The sequence below is a fragment of the Megascapheus bottae genome, chromosome 8, assembly GCF_031878675.1.
Source record: "Megascapheus bottae isolate mThoBot1 chromosome 8, mThoBot2.hap1, whole genome shotgun sequence".
NCBI classification, from domain to species: Eukaryota; Metazoa; Chordata; class Mammalia; order Rodentia; family Geomyidae; genus Megascapheus; species Megascapheus bottae.
The window spans coordinates 21446186-21462031 of NC_143516.1; the positions used below are offsets into that span (position 1 = coordinate 21446186).

The 15846-nt window shown below is 37.8% G+C and overlaps 1 protein-coding gene across 1 annotated transcript in view; it reads left to right on the top strand.

Annotated features, from left to right (window-relative positions):
- Positions 1-15846, top strand: part of Sgk1 (serum/glucocorticoid regulated kinase 1) — an 89188-nt gene that overhangs the window by 58439 nt on the left and 14903 nt on the right. Inside the window, exon 3 of the mRNA XM_090338095.1 lies at positions 8987-9062. Coding sequence (XP_090194221.1) covers positions 8987-9062 — 76 coding nt within the window. The remainder of the gene's footprint in view (positions 1-8986; positions 9063-15846) is intronic.

Consider the following 15846-nt stretch of genomic DNA (forward strand, 5'->3'; position numbering starts at 1 on the left):
CAGGCCCTGAGCTCAAGCCCAGGACTAGCAAACAAACAAACAAACAAACAAAAATGTATGGAACAGGAAGCGGTGCTGTGGCTCAGGGGTTAGGGTGGTACTCTTGAGCTTAGGGACAATGCCCAGGCCCAGAGTTCAAGTCCCACAACTGAAAAAAAAAAAAAACCATCTGGAACAATACACTGTTCTCCTTGGCTTTCAACATAATCCTTTGTCTCGGGCAAGTACAGTTTGTTCATCTGCTTTATCAAGTTTCCCAGTAATGACTTCCACTTTTCCAATCAGATTAATTGACAAATGGCTTGCATTTGATCGTCAGGGAGTTCCTCCAGAGATTAGGAAAAAGACATTAACCAGAAGCCCAGAGAGAGAATATGATTCCTGAGCCAGAAGGGTGGAATTAGAACAGGTTGGAAGTATGTTTTAGTATTTGTTTGGTTGCTATAAACCTTGAGATATTTTCTCAAACTTTATCAAATTTAGGTCCTGCTTGGCATTTTTTTTTATGTTTTCATGTAAGGGATAGAAGGTTGGAGCTTCTCATTCTATCACTACATTGGTGTCACCATCCTAGAAAAGATAACTTGACCATGAATCCACTCCCTCCAAAAAGGGTTTGTTCTGAGGACAGAAAAATGAAATATTAAATGTGTCTAGGTCATTATAGATACTCCTTAAAAACATTAGTAGTAATTATTATTCTGAAATACAGAATGAGTTAAAATGCTGAATGTTCTAGCTCCCGGAAAACTTTAATACCAGTGGGATTGTAGTGGAATTTATGTTGTGTTTTAAGATAGCTAACGGTAGTTTCGTTTATTCTTCAGTGGCAGTTCCTTGCCCTCAAATATCTGGAATATCTATTTTATCCTTCACCAGAGTCTGAATCCACAATTATATTTCATAGATCCAGATTTTTAAAGCTAGATCTGGGCAAAAAACCTAGTAAAATAAGAATAAAATTTATGTAAGAAGGAAAAGACTCCTATGATGTAGTATGGTTTTCCCCAGAGTTCTCTAAAAAGTAAATATCAAAGAAAATGTGGGAATAAAGGAAAAGGAAAAATAAAGCTGCATATAATGCTTCTGCCAGCCCCCAAGAGCAAACACATGAAAAGTACCTAAAATGGGAAGCCACTAATGCAGGAGCTTCTTGGAATGTCTACAGAATTACCTTGTTATTCTTAACTTCCCAGAAGTTAAGAGATCAAATGTACCAGCTAGGATCAGAGCAAAGTACCTCTTAAAGTTGAAATTCAGAAATTAGTTAAAAAAAATTATGCACTTCCCCACATGGTATATAGATGTTTCTCATTACCCGAGAATTTCTCTCATTTATTTCTTCATGAGCTTAATGATCCACCCACTGAATACCAAAGTGGTGCTGGATAAAGAATCATTGTATCATTGTCAAGATGTGTGATTAACTTGGCTAAATGCTAACCCAGTTTCGCAATGAAAGTCTTACACTGCTGCCATTGAAAACTTTGCAAAGTAGGTATTTATGGGGTTTTTTGCTTATGCAGAAAAGTGCACTTTATTATTTGCCAGGTATTGCTTTTTAACATGTGCTTCATATCAAATACAAGAAAGGTCAAATGAAAATCTAAAACAAATACTGGCAGGATATATGTGAGCAAGTTTTCCAGCACATCTGGGAACCTCTGTGAAAAATTAACTCAACATTCTGGACTCTTGGGATGGCCAAATTATTAACTGGTTTTGCAGGAATATTCTTTGTGCAAGCCAGGACATAGAAGAGATATTTTAGACCTGGGGACCATCAAGTACTTCACAGTTAGCCTAGTGTATAAGAGAAACAGCAGATACTTTAATGGGATATCTAATTCCATGCACAATTGGAGGGTGGGGAAAGAACCATGCATCTGTGGACATTACCTTTGGAAGGCCGTGCTCTATGCCTATGTATGAATGGAAAATGGAAGATAAGATTTTTTTCTATAAGAAAATTCAATGTAATGTCTTATCTATGTGGGTTTGATTACAGAAACTAATAAAGTATTCTCTAAATTTAAAAAAAAAGAAAAAGAAAAAGAAAATTCAACATGGCTAGCTATAGCATAGAGCAAATGACCATCACGTGGGTCTGAGTCAGACAAAGCTTATATTTCAGGAAGCAGTCAGAACATGTCTCATACAATTTCACATCCAATCCAGGTCTGGATTCATGTGTCTTTTCTTCACCTGTCTTGCATTTCAGCTGGTAAATCCGGAGAGAAAAGCACTAAGAGATGTAATGTCACTTGCAATAAGATTTAATATAGTTCTATTTTCCCCATAAAGCTCAGCAGTAAATGTGTGCTCATTGTTTAACCAATGCTTGGAAATCATTTAATACATTTTAATACTAACCAGGAAGGGGAAATCATCATACTGAACTCCCTGCCTAAATACCTCTCAATTCATGTTACTGCCATTTAACAGCAGGTGATTGAAGCAAGTTAGGCTATTGGGGAGGATAAAAAATAAATTCGAATACCCAAAACCTTTCACTTCCTTTGGATGAGATGTTGGCATCGTTGTTGTTGTAGTTGCTTTAAGTGCCTCATTGAAATGTAAAGCCATAGTTGAAATTATTAGAAAACAATATTCTATATGGGGAGCAGGGAAGAAAATCTAGTTGAAGTTTTTGGACAATCCAAAGGATTGAATTGCACTTCAATTTATGTAAATGTGTCTCAAGATTGTTTTTTCTCCAGCCACATATTGCTTTTGATGATAATCCAAAAGATGACAATGAATAATCAATAGTCTACACCCTAATAGTTCCCCACATCCTTATAGAAAGAATTTTTAAAATAGCAGTGAATTACAATGTCAGAAGGTGAACAACAAGCCAGGTCATTGCCTTAGTTGAGGCTAGAAGTAGCTTCCTGTCATTTCCCATCCTTTATGGAAGCATTAATTACGCAGAGATACCCTGACTCTATATAATTTTATTGCCAGGAATTCAAAGGTTAACAGTAGATGAACGCAGACATGTGTTAAGACAAAATGTTTTAGCATAATGAGTATCTCCTTTAATTCTAGTAGGTCAAGTTAAGTGGGACTTGTAACGATTATCATTTTAGAAGTTTAGGGATTAATTATTTATCCATTCAACAAATATTTATTGAATGCCTACTGTGTGGCAAGAACCCTTTTAGGAATCATGAAATTTACAGAAGACCACAAATACACTAAATAAGAAAATTATATTCTAGATGTTAAATGCCACAGAGAAAAGTCAAATAGGAAGGAGAAAGGGAATTTCCATACAGCAGTATATCAGGAGAGGGTTTGTTCAGAAGGTGACTTTTAAACCTATACATATAGGAGATGATTATAAAGTAGATTTTTGAGTAAAGAAAGTTCCAGTCTGAGGACTTAGCAAGCCAAATGATTTACAAAGAAATATTTTTGCTTTTACTGTAATTATTTGCATACAGCTTACTTACTCAATAGCAAAGTTTTTCTCTGAGAAGTTTCCATCTCCTTTAGCCTCCTTCTGAGTCATCACACTCCTGTTGACATGTTTAATGCTATGACCATGGATAATTAATAATAGCTGCTGTCAATTACTGAAAACTAGAATGAACCTTGACCTAGCCTTAACACTCTTTGTCAATTTTTCTGATAATTAGAAGACTAATGCTAAAAGAGATTAAGTACTTTCCCTAGGGAACCTGTGTGTCAGTGTGTGTGTGTGTGTGTGTGTGTGTGTGTGTGTGTGTGTGTGTGTAGCTCATGATCCAAACAGCTGTATCTATTTTACCAACTCTGTTCTTCATCAAATATAAGGGGTCAACTCTTACCCACACTAGTTGGATTTTAAAGAATACAAATAACTTCTATGTATGCAACCTTCTATAATTTACTTTACTTTTTCCATAGACCACCTATTTCAAATAAGAAGACTTTACTATATTGCCTGTCAGATATTTTTCTAGACACACATACTGTGATTCTGTGAAAGTATTAACTGGGTTTACTTTAACAGAGTTCGAGTCCTGCCAAATCAATGATGTAGTCAATAAACATGTATTGATTGCCTTCTCTCTAAATAAGCACAATCTACAAACACCATGCCCTAAGTAATTTTTACTGAAGAAGTTAATTATGTGCTTTGGAATAGAACACATAAAAGTTTGATGTAGCTGTCATGGCCTTGTGTCAATTCCCAGGTGGAAATTCAAATGGCTGCAGGTCCAGGCAGGAAATTTAAGTAAGTGAAGTGAAATGTGTGGACACGTTTCTGTGCCAAGAGACTTGTTTACTGAAATATTGAAAGGCAAACCAAAATTCTGCATCTTATTTAACATGCATTTTAGCTTCCAAATGCAGGTGTGCAATGCTTCATTCTGGTAATGGTATTTAAACACACACACATACACGCACCCATATGAAAATAGATTCCCTTCAAAAAGTTTAAAGCAACCGTATATCACCTCACTCTGAAATTCTGTAACTCTGCTTGCCTTCACAGTACCACTTTAATCCACAGCATCAGAGAAAGAGCCCACGAGCAAGGGGACTGCCCATTTGCTCATACCCACCCTTGTGACCCCCCAGCACTGTGCTCACTGCTGTCCTCAGAGATTTACTCAAGTAAATAACTGAAAGAAAGTCAAAATTAACCAGAAATCTGAGCTGAAACAGATATCTCAGTTCTCGGCTGACTTTTTTTCCCCCTTTGGATGTAATTACTGAGGCTTGAACTTGGGGCCTGGTACCTTCCTTTAGCTTTTTCAATCAAGGACCCTCCACTTTCAGGGTGTTTTGTTTTGCTTTGTTTTGATGGATTAAAGGTAAGAGTTGGACTAGGTTAGCTTTAAGCCCTCATCTGTGAATCTTAGCCTCCTAAGAATCTAGGATTATCATAAACCATCAGCACCTAGCTTTAGCTGATATTTTAAAAACATTTTTTTCTGGGCCAAGCAGGAAACAGAAATAAGAGAAGTGGCTGAGTGGTAAATTGCTTTAAACAATTCATGGTCACAAGGGCCAAACTGAAAAATATCGACACCAACAAGAATGCAAATGAAAGAAAACCACAAAAGAAGGAACATTTGTCTAGTTGCTTGGCGTCACCGTCTCTTCAAGGGTCCAATATCATCCCTATATTTCCTAGTATATGGATGCAATTAATATTAAGCAACTGGATGGGGATAAATCATTAGCTCACAGAGACTACACAAAGACTTAGGATGGCTGACCTTCCTCTAATCCTTGATCAAACTCCTCCTGCTCTGTCCAGACTGCCCTGTTTCTGAGAGTGAAGGTCGATGATGACAGATGCACGTGGAGGAGCGTGTTTGCTGTGGTGAGACACTGGGGCACATGTACATCCTGTCTCATGGGAAGTAGAGGACGGCAGCCTGGGGTACAGCCATGAGAAACTCACTCAACTGTGAGAGAGGCTGTACTGGAAGCACCCAAAAGTGATGTGGTCTAGTGGGTCAGAAGGGGAGCCAGTGCTCCCACGAGGCCTGTAGCAGTACACAGGAACTAGGCCCTGGTGAGCTCTTCAGAATAGCCACACTAGCCTGAGTACACAAGGGTAGGTTTTTCTCCAAGAGCCAAAGATGGGGAACAGTTTTCACCTCTGCCACCAGCGTCCAAAGCTCAGAAATCTTCCCTTCATTTTCTGTCATTCATTACATCTTCACAAATTCTTCCTCCCCAGTCCCTCATCCCCAACCTCGCCTTCCCATTTTCACTGCACCACTTGAGCCACATCTCTACTTCTGGCTTTATGGAAATAAGAGTCAGGCTCTGCTCTTGTCTGTTAGAGCAACCTCTTCATCTCTCAGAGCCTATGTTTTTCAGTTATGGTCTTTCCTATAGACAATCAAGGATCCTGAATTCCCACAGCAGCAAGAACATAAGCAATTGAGACCTTTTCCCATCCAACTTCCACCTCATTTCCAATCATTTCTCAGGAACCTCTAGTTCCCATGAAGCTGTCTACCTAATTGTTTTCCAAACATGCCTCACTAAGTTTTGCTCTGACACCTTTGTGTAGTCCCTCCCCACACCCCACACCTTGGACACCCATCTATTGCCTCTTCCTAAGGCCAAAAAGTTTCCAGTGTTTTAAAAACCTGTTGGAGGTGGGCACAGTGGCTCATGCCTGCAATCCAAGCTACTCAGGAGGCTGAGATCTGAGGATCAAGGTTCAAAACCAGCCCAGGCACAAAAGGACCTGAGATTCTTATCTCCAATTAACCTCTAGAAAATGGGAAGTAGGGCTTAGCTCAAGAGTAGGACAGTAGCCTTGAGCTGAAGAGTTCAGGGACAGCGCCCAGGCTGAGTTCAAACCACATGACCACCCCCCTCCTCCTCTCCCCCACCAAAAAAAAATCTGTTTGAGTCTTTCTTCTTCATTAAGGCCTGATTCAGTAAGATTCCCACATTGTGGCTTCTGCTTTCAAACGCTGACAAAACTTAGTAGTGATCCCGCATACTCATGTGTAGAGGAACTTCATATAGGGTTCTATATTTTGTGAATCTAGGCCCTATTCCTAATCTTAGGGTCAATAACAAACGGGTTCATAGCATATTTGTTTATTTGTTATGCCTATGTTAGGGCTTGAATTCGGAGGCAAGGTGTTCTCCCTTAACTTTTTTCAAGGATGGTACTCTACCACTTGAGTCACAGCTCTTGTTCAGATTTAAGAGTGGTTAATTAGAGGTAAGAGCTCAATTTTCCATTAACCTGGGAACAGTTTAATGACTAAAACATTGGCTCATTTCTTACATCAATAGCTCTATGAATGATTTATTCCTGGGTTCATTCCCTTGAGTCTATTGAAAATTTCTATCTCCTTAAATGTAATATTCTTTTAACATTTCACCCTCCAATGTTTAAATCATAGTCAAAATGAAACTTGTAGGTTTTAGAACTACAGTGACTGAGCAATTTGCAATTATGTCTATCAGACAAGACTTTTTTTTTTTTTTTTTTGCCAGTCCTGGGCTTGGGCTCAGGGCCTAAGCACTGTCCCTGGATTTTCTCAAGGCTAAGGCTCTACTACTTGAGCCACAGCACCACTTCTAGCTTTTTGCTACGTATGTGGTACCGAGGAATCGAACCTGGGTCTTCGTGCATGCTAGGCAAGCACTCTACCACTAGGCCAAACTCCCAGCCCAAGACTTTTTTTTTTTTAAACTGCCTAAGACTTGGTGGAAATAAGTTGAAAACCAAGACCACTTGAGGTTAGCAAAGTAATTAGTTAAGATGTCCTCTCAGCAAACACAAAGAAAACAATTCGAAATTAAACAAGTAAAGCTAAGTTCCACTGATTTTTTTTAATGGAACTTACAATTTAAAGTATCTCTAACAAATTGTTTTGTCTGAAAAAAGTACAAGTCTTTTAGAAAAAAGTTCTCATTTAATAAATAAATGTCATAAATTTCATGAAAATGTTTTAATTATATTGTGTTATCTTTAAGCAGTTGTACAAAGGAATTATTATTCAACAAATCTATTTATAAGTACAATGCATCTTGGTCCATGTCACGCTTTTCATAGTTTCATGAAATTTTAACTAATCTAATAATTGTTGAAATTGTCATGATGATTATGCTTCCTGAAAGAGGCATGTGGAGTTGTCAGAAACATCTTCAACAGAAATGCTAAGGTGCAGAAACTTTATGCCAGCTAAACATCAACACCCCCATTTCCCCTTTCCACTGTCCCATAAGCACCTACTCTGCTTCTATATATTTGACATATATTATATATATACAGTACATATATACACAGAGGGGGGCGAGAGTGGAATTTTAGATACTATTTGTCACTTCACCTTAGCAAAATATTCTCATGGCTCATTCATTTCACATGTGACATAATTTCCTTCTTTTTAAAGGCAAATATTATTTATATATACTAGATTTATATTTATACTGTTTCTTTATACATTCATCCATTAATAGGCAGTTACTTTGTTTTCTCATCTTGGCTAACATTTCAGTGACTGTGAGAATGTATAAATATCTCTGAAATCCTGATTCCCATATGTTCTTTGACTCTAATCCTTAAGAGAAGACACTTGCACCAGGCTGCAAATTCATCCACTATGAGGTTTTGCTAGAGAAAGAGCATGCCATTGGAGCTAAACAATATCCTTAGTAATATTTCTGAGTACTTTGATTATGCCCATAATAGAATGAATTATTTATTAAGTAGCTCATAAGAACATAGACTTTTCACAGTAACTGAATTTTCATGCTACGAGAGAGAGAGAAAAAGAGAGAGAGAGAGGAGGAGGAAAGTCTCTTTTAACATGGAAGTTTATAATTCTCTGGTTGAGAGTTACACATTACAGTAGTAAAAAGTTGATTTTAAAAAAGTCTGCTTACTCTTCATAACTCATAAGAATTGTATTCATTGGACGTACTTGGCAAAGCCTCTAAGTTAAATAAATAGCACCTATTACATATGCCCATGTACTGCTAAGAATATAAATATTACAATATAATTATAAAATAATTCATTGTATAGTGTTGGAGAACTAGCTCTTTATTAATATATACTCTTACAAACAGTATCTACTAAAATTGCCATTTCCCTTATGGGACCACTCGGAGGGCTTTTTTATGTAGCGGATGTCATTGCACTGGTTGAATCATTGAGGGGCTTCCTTAGGTCGGCTGTGTAGTGTGAGCACTGCACACACCTGATAGAGAGAGCAAGTGGAAACCCCACTAGCTCCCATGTGCATCCCCAGCCATCAGCTCTGTTAGTGAAAGTACACCAGGCCTAGGGTATACAAGCACCGCACTTCCCCCAGCATCTGTTTCCCAACAGGTCGGACTTTGAATGCTACAGTAGTCAGCACAGCCCTAAACAAAGCACATCAAGACCCAGAAGTGCCCGGTGTACTGACATTTTTTAGTCTTAGAATTCCTGGTCCAGAACTATAGGATTGCAGGTACTGCAAAATTAACACATCCTTTCCTTTCTGTTTGTGTTTTCAAGGTGAAAGATCCGTGTAATCACACCAACATCTTGACCAAGCCTGATCCCAGGACCTTCTGGACTAATGATGATTCAGGTATTAGAAATTGAAGTTTTGGCCCTGGAATGTACATTGCACATCTAACATGGTTTGCTTGTTTGGTGATATCTAGCCCCACACTGTCACCCCCTGCTTCACAATCAATTTCATTACCATAAGTGTTGCTTCATTAGATCTCTGATTCAGTAGGTAAGGTAGATATGCCATCAGGTGCAACTCCATGGGCTATGGAATCTACTGAGGTGTTGGTATTGGAGCAGAGGAATGGGTTTATTCCTGGAGTCAAGGAAAAGGGAGTAGAATAAAATGGACAAGTATGTTAACTCAAGTCTCTCCTCCTAGGCTGAATAGGATATTCGCAAACCAGAATTCTAAATCATACTTCAGAATCCGTATAAGACAGAGCCAGGCACTGGTGGCTCACACCTATAATCCTAGCTACTCAGGAGACTGAGATCTGAGGATCATGGTTCAAAGCCAGCTCAGCAGCAAAGTCCATGAGACTCTCATCTCCAACTAACCACCAGAAAACTGGAAGCAGAGCCTTGGCTCAAAGTGGTAAAACACTAATCCTGAACAAAAAAAGAAAGAAAACAAAACTCAGGGGAAGCACCCAGGCCCCAAGTTCAAGCTCTTCGCCCGTGCACGTGAGCACACACACACACACACACACACACACACACGGAGTAGGATAGGTGTCATAGATTTTGGCAAACCTATATGAGATATAAGGCCTAATGACACTAAGCAGACACTAAAAATGAAGAGGGAAAGTAGAAAGGAGCTAAAACAATTAGAGAGTGATAATGGGGCTTTCACCTTTTCTAATTGACTAGAGAGAGAAAATTTATGTGAAAAACTAGTATTTCTATTGTACCTCACACTTTCACAAAGTGTGTTTACAAAAATCTAATTTTAGATTTTTTAGTAAGCTTCGTTCAGTAAGTGAACAAAGAGGGGTGGTCGATCTCAGCATCCCTGTAATAGAAATTGGATTGCTCATCATCTGATTGCACATACAAATCTGGCAGGCCAAGAGCAAGAGAATGGCAGAACTGCAGGTTCAGGTCTGTGGTGGTCTACTTCCCAAAAGCAGCAGCTCTCCTGTGAGAAGCAGGTTGGGCTTCATCTGTGCTTAATCTTTTCTGGTATTAAAAAAAGAAAAAAGAGAGAGTCCAAGATCATATCTGTTAACAGAAGCAGGAGGAAGGAAATTACACATTCTTCAATGACTTTTCTTTTCTTCCAGAGACCAGGCTTGTAGACTAAAATCATTATCCATTTTATCTGTCAATGTTTTTGTTGTTGTTGTTGTTTGTTTTATGCAAGTCTTTGGAGGAAAAAAAAGACAAAGAAACATAAAAGTGAATTGATCTATTTATGCTATCGTTCAATCAATTAGCAGTACAGCATCATAATGAACAAGCCATCTGCTGGTTAATAATGCCATTAAGACCTACAGCGTATGTGTTGTGAAGAAGCAATTAGAATGAAGCATTATAATTAGAACTTCAATGATTCTTGATGTTTTTGTTATTTTTTGTTTTTGGTTTGAGAGGTTGTCTTGGGGGGCGGGGTGGAGAGTCTAGAACTTGAACTTCGAGCCTGGGTGCTTTTTGTGTTCGGGGCTAATGTTCCATCATGTGAACCATAGTTCAAGCATTTTGATAATTAATAGGAGATTCATCATACAGACAATGTTCTAGTCATTGAAGAGAATGAATTTTCTTATTGTGACTTTTACAAATTTCTGAAGTAGCTTTAATAAAAATGACTCATTTCCTATGGGGGAAAAAAGACTTTTCACTGATGGACTAGTTCCATTGTCTGCCATCATCAGTGTATATTATCCATTCATCGGAGCTATATATCTTACTGTTCTGTTTAAACACAATTGAATGTTAATGGATACTAGCCCACATTGCTTGATAGAACAGAAGTTAAAGACTTTTTCAAGACCTAAAGTATGTCTCAGGATGAACTCACTCTAAAACTGATTGGATTGAATGCTCAGGGCTATATGCTGGCATTGGTACATTTTTTTTTAAGTCAGTTAAAATAAAACTTTGCTTTTATCACTATTTATTATTCTTTAAAGGTGACTTTTGTTTATTATAGGCAAAAAGGAGGGAGAGGAGGAAAAAGGAAGAAAATCAATCACTCCAAGTTAACTCCTCACTTTTGTTCCTTAAGCATTCCCAGCATTTGCACAGACAATAAGTAAACTGGCTGCCCAAGTATGAGCTTTTTCCTGTTGCCTTTGTTTGTTAGACTTTGAAGCCTGAGTTGTTTTCACACACCTTTGTTTTTCAATTGCTGCTCCTGCTGTGGCTTGTGATGTCCTTTAAATTAGGATTTCAAGGCAGGATGAGCCTTTTACACTTTCAAATGTGTGTTTTCACCTAGAATCATTTTTGCAACACAATCCATGTCCTTCCCTGAAAGGAAGTCAGACAATAAAGTGCTTAAACCATAAGATTTCTTTGGGAGCCTAGCAGTTTAGCTAGGCAGATCCTCTATATTCTTCCTGGACTTTCCCTCAAGTCTTTGGTAACAAGACAGTTCTTGGCTTAAAGTATTCAAACTGTTTATACTTCTTTCAAACAAAACTTAAATAGAACCAGATACTAATGACTTATGCTTGAAATCTCAGCTACTCAAGAGACTGAGATCTAAGGATGTGGTTCGAAGCCAGCCCAGACAGAAAGATCCATGAGTCTCTTATGGCCTATGTTCAGAAAAAGCTGCAAATGATGCTATAGTGCAAGTGTTAGAGGGCAAGCACAAAAAAGCCCAGAGATAGCACTCAGGCACTGAGTTCAAGCCCCAGGCTGGGGAAGAGGGGTGGGTGGGGAGGGGTATGTACTAAAACAGCAAGAATCAATTTTTTTTGAGAGGAGGAAACTCTTTATGTGTCAGAATTACATATTCTTTCTCGCTCTTTTTTTATGATTTATTGCGTTTTAAGATGTGGTCCATATTTCTTGGAATGTAAAAATCACTGGATGCTGGGATTCCACAGGTCAAGACCCAGGACCAGTACCAAAGTAAAAGCTTGGATTTTAGCCTGAAAAGAAAAAAAAAAGAATCACCAGAAAATGACACATATTTATTAAACTGCAGTATTCTTTTATGTGCCAAGTATAAAAACAAAGTAATTCATAGTTTAAAAGCATATGGACTATAGAAAGATTCTGGTATTTCAGAGAACATATAAAATTGGATCCTTGAATTAATATAAGTACTGTGAGGAGTTCATTCTATAAAGTTTGTATAATGAAAAAAACAATTTTTAGTCTTTTTTTTCTGAAAAAGTAAAGCACTCCCATATTTATGTGTACTAACAAGAGCTCCTCCAAAGTATATTATCTACCAAATCGGGGAAATATGATAAGCAATAAACATAATCTGCTTACAAAGAATTTTTCCATCTGATGCATATTGGCCAGTATTTTCCTGGTGTATTTTACTTCTTGATACTTCAGACAAATAATTTAATAAGATATACAAATCCTTTAAGTCAGGATGGAAATGTGGCTCAAGTGGTACAGTGCCTGGCATGGATGGAAAAACTGTTGAAGAGCCTGACTTCATCTATATAAGTCATTAGTTTAAAAACAATGTCTAAGTTCAATAATTAAATCATTTGGGACCAGGATTGTGGCCTAGTGGTAGAGTGCTTGTCTGGCATGCATGAAGCCCTGGGTTCTATTCTTCTGTAAGATATACACAGAAAAAGTCAGAAGTGGTGCTGTGGCTCAAGTGGTAGAGTGCTAGATTTGAGAAAGCTCAAGGACAGGGCCTAAGCCCTTAGTTCAAGCCTCAAGACTGGCAAAAAATTAATAATAATAATAATAATAATAATAATAATATCATCTTACAGTCAGCAAAGAATTCCAAAATCACACAATGCCATTAAATAGGACCAGAAATGAAGGGAGTCCTTGGAAAGGTGGAATATAACTCTAACAACAGAAATTTTCTTTCACTTAAGTATGTCTAATCTCCTCTTCATAAAGCATAGAAATGTGATATGAAGACATTCATATATGTTTCCAGGAACTGGAAGTACAGCTTAATGATGGAGTATTGGCCTGTTATGTACAGGGGCCCGTGTTCACCTGTCAGGAAGAGATGTCCTCAACCATTTAAGGATGCTCCACCAAGGAAATCATCCGACTCAAAACTGCCATTTAGACTATTTGTCTTTTGTAGATGTTCAGATTTGATCAATAATAACTTCATTATAGCGATACCTGCAGAATATTCTTGATTGATTAACCCAATCAGAGTGACCTGTCATGACTTTTTTACACTATCAAATGAAAGACCTCCCTTCAGAGTCAAGGTATCTCACACCAAATACAAACTAAAACATTACACCAAGTTGCAGAGAGAGATAAAATCTCAAAAGGATCAGAGTATCACTGGAGATAGCATTAGATAAACGGCCTACTCATTTAGATAAAAGAAGAGCTAGGGGCTATCTTCCTCTCTCTCTCTCTCTCTCCTTTTTTCTTTCTCCTTTATATTTCAGTGTTTTTTTTTGTTTTAAATCAATGTACATTAATTGTAGAAGTTTCTGCTGTGATATTTCCATATACGCATACATTGTACCTTGGTCATATTATCCCTCTCCCTCTTAACTAGTTTTAACCTTTAAACTCACATCTCAATCTAGAGTACCAACTCCTTAACCATTTCTCATTACTCCCTAAAATAATGTCCAGGATATTATTATCAATGGAGTCTTATGTACAGGCTGCATGCATAATCAAATGCATGTGCGAAAACATGAAAACAATTATCTCTCCTCAAAATTGAGGTAACTGCAGATCCACCAGAAGGACAGAGATCCACTCTACTATTCCTACACAATTTCCTATGTTCCATACTTCTCCAAATCAAACGTTTCAAAATCAAGCTTGTCATCTATTGACTCCTTCTTTGAACACGTGGCCAGCATCCTTCACAGTGTCCTGAACCACATCTCCTTCTTTCAAGTGAACTAACAGTGAAGCTGGTTGACCAGCAGGCCACACGTGGAGCACAGAGGAAGCTGCCCACTAACCCTCAACTGCACAATCTGTTATGATGAGTGTAGTGAACTCTGAGCCCCACCTCCTGAGTCTGTCACAAATGTCAATAGCTGTGACTTTGACTCATTACTTAATTCTTCAGTGCTTTCATTTCTATGTCTGGAAGAATGGGATAGTAATAATTGATCTTAGAGGTTTGTGAGAGTTATGGGAGTTACTTAGAATCACATAGCATGTATTCTGCTGGCAATTTGTTAGTGCTCCTTTACTTGGAGATAGAATTGTGTTGTTTAAAGCACAGGATGACATTTAACCAGGACATTTAACCCATGGTTAAAGAATATGTTCCTCTTTAGTGTTGCAGTTGCTATTTTATACTGTACTGGATCTATAGTAAAGAGGATGAGTTTCTCCCAAAACCATAAAGCTCATCCCCTTGTCTAGGATTCCAGACATAGATGGAGAAGCTTCTTGAAAACACACACATGCTGGCCTAAAATGCTCAGGCTGGAGATAACATTAGACAGGCATTGTTCAATCATTTAGATAAAAGAGCAAGCACCTCCCTCTCCCCCACACTGCTCCTTTTTTCTTTCAGCTAGTTTTTTTTTCTTTTTTCACTGTACCAATACTCTTCCATTTGCAACGAAGTTTCATTTAATAAAACCATTGTAAATTAAACCTATGCTGAGATGCATCTAATTCACATAACTTACCAAACATTAGAGCTTAGTCTGTCCTAGTTTAAACATACTCCGAACCCTTACGTTAGCCTACAGCAGGATGTCATGAGAATGTATCTAAGCTACTGAATATAGCTAGTTCAGGGACCGCTCAACAGCTTTTTATTTTATTTTGTCAGTTCTGCGCTTGAACTCGGAGCTCTGGTACTGTCTTAGCCTTTTGTGTTCAAGTCCAGCACTTCACTTGAGCTACAACTCTTCTTCTGGCTTTTTTGGTGCTTAATTAAAGAGTCTCATAGACTTTCCCAGCTGGCTTCAGTGATCCTCACACCATAGCCTCTGGATAGCTTGGCCTGAGCCACCAGGGCAGAGTAGATAAGAATTTTTTTCAAGTCTAGTTCTAACTGAATGCACATCACTTTTGCACAACTATAACACCAACACATCACAAGTTGAACAATCATAAATTGACAACATTTCCTATTTCATGGTGTCTCTTTTATCAAAGAATTCATTTCATAGCAAAGAACTTTGATTTTCAGTCTTAAAAGAAATTGTATTGTGGCTAAAATGGTAGTAGGAAATTTCCTCACTTGAAACACAGTAGAAAAAGCCAGATGCCAGTGGCTCATGTCTGTAACCCCAGCTGCCATACTCTAAGAATCCATACTTTGAAAAGACTGATATCTGGGTGGTTCAAAGACAGCTGATAGGCAAATTCCAGAGACCCTTATCTCCAGTTAACTAGCAAAGAACCAAAACTGGAGATGTAGCTCAAAGAGCTATCAACTACGAGTGAAAACACCAAGTGAGAGCCTGAAGATCAAGCTCCAGAATCAGCACCAAAGTAAATAATTGGGAAGAAAACTTAAGAATCTAAATTTAAATTTAGCTATACATTTTAGCAGTTATTTTTCTTATGTTTCACATCTTATTAGTTTATATAAACCTAATATAGAAAGAGGATCAAAGTGAACTACTAGTTATTAATTGCCACTAAATTTAAATGTTTAGATGATTTTATTGGTTTGAACATGATGAAATACTCAGCCTTTATTAGCTTTCTTTCACCCAGAAAAATCTCTAAAACACAAGGCT